The 9,482-nt window shown below is 43.5% G+C and overlaps 1 protein-coding gene across 4 annotated transcripts in view; it reads left to right on the top strand.

The window, feature by feature from the left end:
* Window positions 1–207: 207 nt before the first annotated feature.
* ATL2 (atlastin GTPase 2) overlaps window positions 208–9,482 on the top strand; it is a 37,809-nt gene continuing 28,534 nt past the window's right edge. For 2 of the 4 annotated variants that reach the window (XM_071805847.1, XM_065834024.2), the window contains exon 1: window positions 210–382. In XM_071805847.1, the coding sequence (XP_071661948.1) occupies window positions 322–382 (61 nt within the window). In that variant the 5' untranslated portion in view covers window positions 210–321. Of the gene's footprint in view, window positions 383–9,482 lie in introns of all 4 variants that reach the window. The other 2 variants (XM_071805848.1, XM_065834025.2) reach the window with 2 other exon arrangements.

The following is a 9,482-nucleotide window of genomic DNA, read 5'->3' as shown; positions in this document are numbered from 1 at the left end:
CAGCAGCGACAGCCCTCAGACGCAGGGGCGGCCCCTCCGGCTGTCGCAGGAACTGTGTTTCCCCTCCCCGCGACCCGGCGTGGGGGGCGGGCGGTGAAGCTGCCGTTGATGCTCGCGCCGCGGGTGGCGAATGGCTGCGCATGCGCCGCCCCGACGGGCAGCGGGGCGCGGACTGCGCCTGCGCAGCCCCACCCCTCTTCGGGCGGGCAGCCGGGGACGCTAGGACCCGCCCCTGCCCGCGCGCCGCCGCCGCCGGCGGGCGATAAAGGTCTCGCGGCGGAGCTCTGACGTCACAGCGAGTTAATTTTAAACCCGGACAAGATGGCGGAAAGGGACGCGGCGCGGCGCGCGGGTCCGGCCCGCCAACGGCCCGACCCGGCAGGTAACGCGCCCCCTGGGGCGGGCGGCGGCGCTGCCCGCGGGAGGCGCGGGGCTGTGCGGTGGGACCTGACGACGGGCGGCGTGGGGGAAGGTCCCGGTGTCTCCCCCCTCATCAAAATGGCGGGGGCGGCTGCCAGCCCCGACGCCTGCCCTCGAGGGGCGGCGGGGGAACCGGCGCGGCGGCCCTTCTGCTCGGGCCGCTCCTCGCTCCCGAGCGGGGTCACCCCGATCTCCCTGCACGGCCAGGGCGTCTCGCCGTGCGGACGGCGGCCCGTACGGGAGCGAGGGATGCCGTGAGTGCGGCTCTGGAGCCGGCGGTCGGTGACCTTATTCCCCCCTGCGGCGTGTCCGGGCCGCCCGCCCCTGTGTACATCACGTGAGGAGCGGGGGCTGCGGGCCCCGGAATGCGGCTGGTGCCGCCCGGCGGGCTGCCGGGCCGCGGGGCGCTGGCCTGGCCCGCTCCCGAGGCCGGAGCGAGGCGGCCCGAAGGGCTTCTGCGTCCTCGGAGCCACGTCTGGCTGCGGAGGGAGCAGCCGCGGGCGGCGCGGGAAGGAGATGGCTGGTCCACGTTGGCCCGTCCTCCATATGGACCCCAGCCTACTCCACTGTCAGCGCTAGTCTTGCGTGTGATAGATCCTCTGGTGGTGACGGGACATGTTTTTGGCTTGATGTTTAGCCTCCGATGTGCTGGAGTCTGCGCGCTATGTCTTTTTTTTATTTTTATATTTTAATTTTTTAAAATACGGTTGTTTCTCAATAATAGTTTAAAAGCTGAGAACTTGTAACCCTCTCTCTGCTGTACTCTGTGAGAGGGGAATCTGAGACTTGTGGGTACTGTACTGACTTGAACACTCAGTTGAATCCTGTGAGGTTTTTAGCGTTGCACTAGAATACTGAACTATTTTAACATCTTTGTTGTATAACTCTTGCTTGATTTGGAAGCAGAATGATTGGACTGGGCACGATTAAACAAAATCTAGCAGATGTCATGTGCGCTATTGATTTCATTGCTTCATTTGCAAGCTAACTAAAGACTGGGAAGTCTAACCACTATAAATTGGTAGGTGCGGAGTGGCTACTCTGCTCATTTTTTTTTTTTTTTTTTTTTTAATACAGCAGAAAAGGCAAGCTTCTGAACCTGTGGAAATGTTTGATTGTGTTTGGCAGCATTATGATTTTAATAACTTAAGAGTCCAGAGATTGAAATTGAGGAAATGGTACTGCTTTACTGTTTGGGTGCTGGTTTCCCCCTCCCCTCCAGTACTGCCAAATTTTCTTTGATGGTTCTTTGTGTTTTCAGCACTGTGTAGCTGAATAATCTCAGAGCATTAGGCTATTGCATAACTTTCTCAGGGTCATAAAAGTGCCAGCACTCTTCTTATAAATGGCCTTTAAGGTAGCTGTGTCATCATTAGTAGTGGAAACATGCCCATGTTGCTGTTAAGTTGCTTGCGTGCTTTAGGATGGAACAACTTAATTGATAGGGCCTGCATGTGCAGCCATGGATGGTCTGTGCCTGCCTGCAGATGAGCTTTCTGTACAATGAAATACAAAAGAGTCGTACATTAGAATAACTACAAGAAAAGAGATATAACGGGACAGTCTGATAACTCCTTCTGTACCATTACTAAGTGTTCCTTAACAGCTGTTATGTTCTAGCTTACCCTACAGTCACTGGTGATGTTCCTCCTCAAATAATAGCAATAGCTCTGCAGTCTTTCAACTAGTAATCCTTGAAAGTATGAAGGGGGTTGAGTAAGGCTGTATTCTTTCCTTTCCATGTTCACCTGCCTGCAACTTAAAGACATTGCTGAAATACTTGTAGCACAGAACCGTTTTGCTTGAACTATCGTAAAAGCGTTTCTTTAAATATGGTAGTCTCTCCTCATTTAGGAGGCCAAGCTGCTGTTGTTCCTATTGGATGGACAGCCGTGCTTGAACCAGATCTTGCAAAAGTGCTGATACTTCTCAAATACCTTTTGCCAACTACAGTCTCTGTGTTTTGGTTATATATCGGTGATTGTTGTTTGCTTACTGACTAGACTAATAAAAGTACCACTGACTGGAGCAAGATACTGTGATGGATGGGGGATTGTTTTTCCTTCTAGTCCTAATAAGAATAAGGGTGCTACCTCAAGCTGGCTAGACTGGATAAGAGTGGGTCTGTTGGGAGGAGGTCTGGGGATTTTCCTTCAAAGCAATAGAGGAGCACATATCTCCTCGTGGTGGTATCGCATCCTTTGCAACTTTGAGTTTTGTTCAGCTGCAAAAACAGATGTAATAAGCAGACAGAAATGCAGGTAAATTAAATATTGTGTTCTTCTTCCTTTGGTAGTGAACTGCAGCATTGTTAGTCTCCAGTGCAAGCTGGATTGCAGGTTTCACTTCAGCGCTATGATAAAACTAGTTTTAACTTTGTGGCTGTTGTTAGTAGACTGTTGTACGTCTTGGCACAGTCTGTGAAAGTCTCTAACTATTCCGAGGACGTTCATAAGGAAAACTGCCAACTCTCACTTAAATCTAACTTTTCTATGTAAGGCAAGGTTTGAAGTTGCTTTTGTTACTGCACTGCAGTCATGAACAGGCCCTTTCCTGGGGATGATTTTTGATATCCTGGCATGGCAGTCTTCAAATGGGAGGTTTTAAACTTTAAAACCAGACTGCATTGTGTTCTTGTTTTTACTGTTGCTGCATACTTTGCCTACAATGTGATCTGCAGGCTGCCAGTTTGAGTGCAGTTTTCTAACTTTTTTTCTAAGTCCTGCATTCACTTCTCAAACTTACTATACTAATAATTAGTATTTTCAAGTTTTGTCTTTAATCTCAACTATCTAAAGTGAACAAGGCACAAAAATATTTTCTAAGCTTCTGCATAGGCAGGCCGGCTGCATTTGTCGTTTGTGAACAACTGGAAATTTTCAGAAGTACTTATATATGTATAAGTACTCTTACTGTAGTATGATTGGGTCTCTTTATCGAAACATTTTCAGCAACTTGAACTTCTTGATGTCCATGAGGAAAGATGAAAGTAGCTTTCTTTGGTTTTGGAAGGTTGTTCTTGACATGAAAGTTATTATCTCATCCTATATCTCATTTTGAGGTGATAGTGCTGTGTAGGGACTGGATTTACATGAATACATTTGTGGGGCTGGGATTTGTATCTGAAACAAGGGAACAAACAGATAAACAAATTTGAAATATATGTGAAAACTTTGTTCAGATTGCAGTTAACTGAAATTGCAGACTTCAGAAAAATGACTGATATGAAATGAACGATTTCTATTAGGTTAAGGGTCATAATAAAGTCATTTCTAGCAGCGAATTAATACATAATAGGGACCAATGTTCTGAGAGCATTGGTAGGTAACTTGTCTGACCTTTTAACTTCTGTTCATTTCCGAAATAAATTAATATATTTTGTGTAGTGCTTATTTCCAGGAAAGCAAGATTTTGTGATTGCTAAGCATACTTTTTGAAACAAAAACAATGTAAAAATCAGAGGAAGTAAGAAGGCATTTAAATTAGGAAGTTGATCCTCTGCTCTTTTAAGAAACCTGGAATAAAATCTGAGGCATTTGAAGACACATCTTTCCTCCACCACTGTTAATTCTTATTGGACTGAATTTATCTCCTAACACTTGAAGGTAGCACTAATTGTATTTTGTAGCTGTACAGCTGTTCTATTCTGTAGTTGGAGAAGATCGAGGCTATAAATTAGTGCCAGGCAAGTAACTACCTGTTGGTGTTTAACTGGAGTTCTTATTCTGCAACAAAGCAAGGAGCTTACCCTCCCTCTTTGTGTTTGTGAGGGAATGTACATATATTATTATAGTGCCATAGCTGGTAAATTCACTTAATGAAATACTTCTGTAGAAGGTTGTTTGTGCACTTAGATATCCTAAAGCTATCTAGTTAGTTTGCCTGGAGTCTGTCACTGACACTTCCAGCTTTTCCATGGGGATGTTATTCCTTGAGGAGTATGAGAGTAGTAGATCTTTGTGCTCAGTGTGATCTATGAAGCTAAATAAATATATTCTGCCTTTCCCATTAATTAAATAGAAAAAAATACCTATAGTAATTTTATAATGGTTAGTATTTGGCTCCTCTTTAAGACTGGAAAAATGTAAAGCAGGATGTTTGCCATCAAACATGGCATTACTGAGCCATATATCATCCAAGGCAGTCTTACAAAAGTTAACTAAGTGAATGTGGGTAAACTAGGCATTGGAAGTGCCGTTTGATGCCAGCTTGATGAACTCACGAGCAAGACTAATAGGAAATCAAATGTAATGTGAAATAGAAGTCCATTTGGGCCTCTGCAGAAATGATTTATAAAGACCAGCCTCTTTTAATGCCCTTCTATATCCTGGAGGAATAGATAAGAGAGCTGTCAAAGCTGTAAGACTGCACAAAGTGCGTTTTGGGAAAGGACTCGGCTTACAGCTCGATCACTCGGCCTCTATTTACAGCTTGTGTACGGTATGAGGAATATTTTGAGAGGAGAGGACATGTCTCATCTTTTTTTCTTGTTCTAGATGTATTTGAAGCTTTATTTTCAGTGCAGACAATAAGCAAATGACTGATTGCATTTTCAGCACTACATACCAGTGATTTCTGTGTGACAAGGTGGGGTTTGTATGCTACTGCAAGTCTTGGCAGGTTTCTCTTAAGAGACTGGAATAGAAGCCAAAACCTGGAAGGCAGAGGAGTTGAAGACTTGAACTAATGAAATGTTGTACAGATTACAAACATGGATTGTAGAATGTAACTTCCAGTAAATTGATATTTGAGAGTAGAACTTCGTTTGTTCTTATGCAGTTGTTGTTTAAGTGAGATCAGAATCAGATTGCAGTCTGTAGCTAGTGTCGAAGTATGATGCATTTTTTCACCGTTGTCTCAGAGATAGTCATATTGAATTTACAAGTTCTTGTTGGTCTCGGTAAAATATTTGAAGCGTCTTTTGTGCAACATGTTGTATGATGATGCCAGGACATCAAGACTTTTTTTGCTTGGATTGAAAATTACAGAAACCTGTTGGAGAATGTGTCAACTGCTTGTACTGACATGTTAGAACTAATTCTTGTATGTTGTGTGTACTTGGAAAAGTTGTTCTCACCTCTTATCTTCTCAAACAGGGTGGTACTGCTGAGTGGAAGAATAAGCGCAGTTATTTTAACTGTCTCTGTAAGCCAAATCCTATGATACTACTGCCTGCAAGCATGCATGGTATGTCTTATTCCTCTCCCCTCCTCAACCCCTTCTGTATTTTCAGCTCCTTAGGTGAATGTAAGAAAGGGTCTTCTGACTTTTGCTTGTGGTTGTTCATTTATCTTGGTCTGTGTGGTATGATCTACTTGGGAAACCTTAAAAAACTGGGAAAAGAAAGGGGCCCTCTGTTAAGCCTCTGTCTAATACAGAAATCACCACAGTACTAATTTCAGGGGAGGAACAGTCACTTGAAGCACTTGAACTGCTAGGTGTGGAGGCAGAAACTTGGCTTCCTTTGTGTATTGCTTAGACATAAAATAGTAGTGAAAATGACTGCTGTAGAAAAATTAGAGTTCTTGATATAACCAAATTACTTTCTTGAAACAGGAAGTCATCTTGCTTTTAAGAGAAATAATTTCTTAAATACTTCATAATTCTGAACTAAGGAATATCAAACTGAGCTGTTCTGTAGTCTAAACTACTGTTGACTTCTTATTTCTGTAGTGCATTAGAACTAAGATTAAGCTGTTGTAAGCTTTAAAGAGCAGCACACTGCTATCTCTGCGTTCCTGGACTTCTCTGCTCAGTGTTTGTCCTCTATGTGCTCTAAGGAAAGATTTAATGGATCCACAAAATAAAGCAAAAAATACGAGCTACAAAGACTAAACTGTTGGTTGGAGGTGTTAAACATACTGTCTTCAAACAGTTATATTTCCCTCTTCCTTCTCCACTGAAATGAAAGATGGACATTAAACCATTTGTAGTCTCAACATGTGGTATGGTGTAATGTCCTATAGAAAAGCAGTTAGATTGTTTAGATGTATTCAGACTAGTCCAAGAACTTGATGTAAAGAGATGTAGTAACCAACTCCACTTCTGTGTTTATTCATTTCAGGTGGATGGTGTGGCTTGCTTTACCTCTGGGATTACTCTCTTCTTTTACCCCTCAATGCTATATACTCACCACTAGGCTTGACTGGCCAGCAGCCCTTAGCATACACGTAACAACGGCATTGGCCCTTCCAGGAAAATGCTGTTTAAAAATGAAAAATGTTCCTGTTGTTAAGACCATTGTTTTGCTAGTGGTGGCTAAGGTTTCTGTGGTAGCAAGTGTCGTGAATGACATTAAAGAAGCTTAGGTAAGTAGGTAAGTCTTGAGCCCTTTGAACTGATTACCAAGGTGATTGTTGCATGGAACTTTGCTATTAAACTGTGTTTTACAGCATCCTTGTGACAACTGTGGTGATTTTGAAATAGAAATTCTTCTAATCTACTGTTCAGTAGAGAGAGTTCTTAGCAGTACAGTATATTCAGTAGTGAATGTTCAAGGGAATGCACCTCTAGTGCAGGAAGGCTTATGCCAAGCTCAAGGTCTTCTCATCAATTACACATCCTAGCCTGTATTGTTGACAAAACTGAAACTAGTGTTAACCTCCATTTGCAAAGGAAGGAAACCTTGTTGTTAAGTGAAGGTTAACAAATGTGTTCGCTAGCCCAGCCTAAATCTGAACTCTTTTAGACCTGGACACATCCTTGGCAACACGCAGTCCGATCCAGTTACAGCCCAGTTGTCTACCCATCTTTGCAGTATTATCACATATCACTAAGTCAGTCTCCACATGAACATGCTTCTTAACTGTACTTGTGAGTCTGGAGAAGTTTGAGCTTAACTAGGTTGTAGTCACAAAGCTGAACTTTTCTTTTGACACCAGGGCCTGGTCAAGCAGCTTGTGCCTCCTCCTCAATTGTGCTGGTGCAGCTGTTTTGGAGGCTGTAGAGTGCACAGCACAACACCTTGTTTGTTCAAGATAAGTTTGTGCTTGGACCTGGGACAGTGGTGCCAACACAGAGGGCAGAAGTCCTGTACTGTTAACCAGTGCAGCTGGACTGACCCTGTGCCCTGCAGATGAAGCTACATGACTGTGCTTTTTGTCTGTCTTGAGTTCTAGTGCTCATTGGGCTCTTACTGAGGTGATGCAGTTCGCAGAAAACGATTCGTATTGGTTTGCTTTTTCTGCTGGTTTTGTTTGTTTAGCTAACTTGACTCTCAGCAGTGTTGGATATGTGGCAAAATGAGCAGGAAAGGCAGTTTGTACTGCATGGTGCTGGAAATGGGAAAGCATGGGAGAGCCATTGTGTGAGTGGGTGGGTGGGTGAGTGAGTGGGTTAAGACTCAGCTGTGCTACTGCAACAAGCTTGAAGAGGCAACAGAGGATGGAGGAAGAGGAAGCAGTTACTGGCACTGTCCTGTTGGCAGAATAAATGTACTTTGAGCTGTTGCCTTAGCAAGGGACTTTTGTGCAGCAGTAGCAGTGATGCCTGGCAGAGACTCAGGAGTTGTGGAAGATAGATGTGGGGCTCTGAAGTACGTGGACATAGATAGGTGGCTGTATCAGTTATTATGGGTTCATTATAGGAAAGTGATATGGTAGCCCAGGTATCTTTATCCATGTACTCAGTAGCATGGACTATGATGAAAACTACTTTTATTGTAGTTGTGTGAGAGAAAAAAAAAAAGTCTTCAGTGCAGGTAAAGTGACCACATGCCAAATGGGGGTGTGTGTTGTGTGGTGGTTGTTGTTGGTTTTTTTGTTTGTTTGGCATTTTTTTCCATTCTCCCTAAATGTGACTTGTGTGGGGCTTGTCAGTTTTGCTAGCTACCTGATATAGACAAGGCAGTTTCTTAAGGTAAACCCAGTCTCCCCCTGTACTGCTGTTTGGTTTTTTGTAATGAAAGGTAGAACTTCTTGTGAAAACAGAATTACGGACTTCAGTGCTGGACAAGCTGGATGGAAGGCTTTCTTAGCTGTAGGAACATAAAGGGAGGTGGAAAGCAGAGTGTAAACTGGAGGTTGTGCTAAAAGATGGCTATTGCTTAGACACTTGAGATTGTAAGAAGCATGGTGTGATCAAAAAGGAAAAATTAAAGCTTCTCTGGCTTGCTTTGTTTCCTTAAACTTTTTGCTGTCTTGACTGACAGGTTGCATATCCTGGAAATGAGGATGAAAATGGGCCCTTTGACATACCTCCCTGTACAACAAGAGTGAGTGCTTGCTTTGCTGAGCTCCTCTGTGGCCATGGTACAGAGGCAGCTGAGTGACTAAACCTGTTCTGGCTGCTAATCTAAACATCAAACGTGGGGTAATTGCAGTTGGCATCTCTCACTTATTCTTTTCTCCCTGTCCTTGTCACTCAAAATCTTGGTTTGGGTTAGCTTATTGTTTAAATTTATCAGCTGCTGACACAAGGCTTACATACAAGGTACGTAAAATGTAGTTATGGTCTAAACCAATTACAAAATACTGACTGAATCTTCTTCAGTGAGCAACAACCTTAAATAAAATCACCCTGAAATATAAGCAGAAGTCTGCCAAATTTCAGTCTGTGTGGCCTGCAAGGATCTGGTTAGACTGCAGTGTTCACAATGAGATTTCACTTGCCATTTCGAGAGCCCATGGTGAACTAGGGCACTGTCAGATCCTGTGTGTTCTCATTCCTGTTCTCAAGAACCTGGGGGATGGGTAAGAAAAGGGAGAAAATGCGAAGAAGAGGCATTTTAGTGCTTTCATCTGCTTTAGTCTTAGTATTCTAAAGCAGTATTCTTTGAGGGGGCTGGAAAAATACTGGTAAACCTTACTGTGGGTAGAGATCCTGTTAGGTCCTTCAGTGAGTGTGCTAATAATAGCTCTGGGTTTTAGGCAGAGTGAAAGAAGGATGAGAAGCATACTTTGTCACTATCCCTACCCTCCAAGTTTTTCCTTGTAGCTATAGAGAAACATCTTTCTTAATAGGTTCATGCTGTACTTTCAGAAAATAAATCCTTTTTAATATACAAGTTTTTTTGTTGTGTGGCTTTGGGTCTTTTTTTTTTTTTTGCTACTTACTAGCTTGTG

This window comes from Patagioenas fasciata, chromosome 3, assembly GCF_037038585.1.
Source record: "Patagioenas fasciata isolate bPatFas1 chromosome 3, bPatFas1.hap1, whole genome shotgun sequence".
In the NCBI taxonomy this organism is placed as follows: domain Eukaryota; kingdom Metazoa; phylum Chordata; class Aves; order Columbiformes; family Columbidae; genus Patagioenas; species Patagioenas fasciata.
Note: the sequence above shows the minus strand (reverse complement) of the source record. Positions and strands in the feature narration are given on the sequence as shown.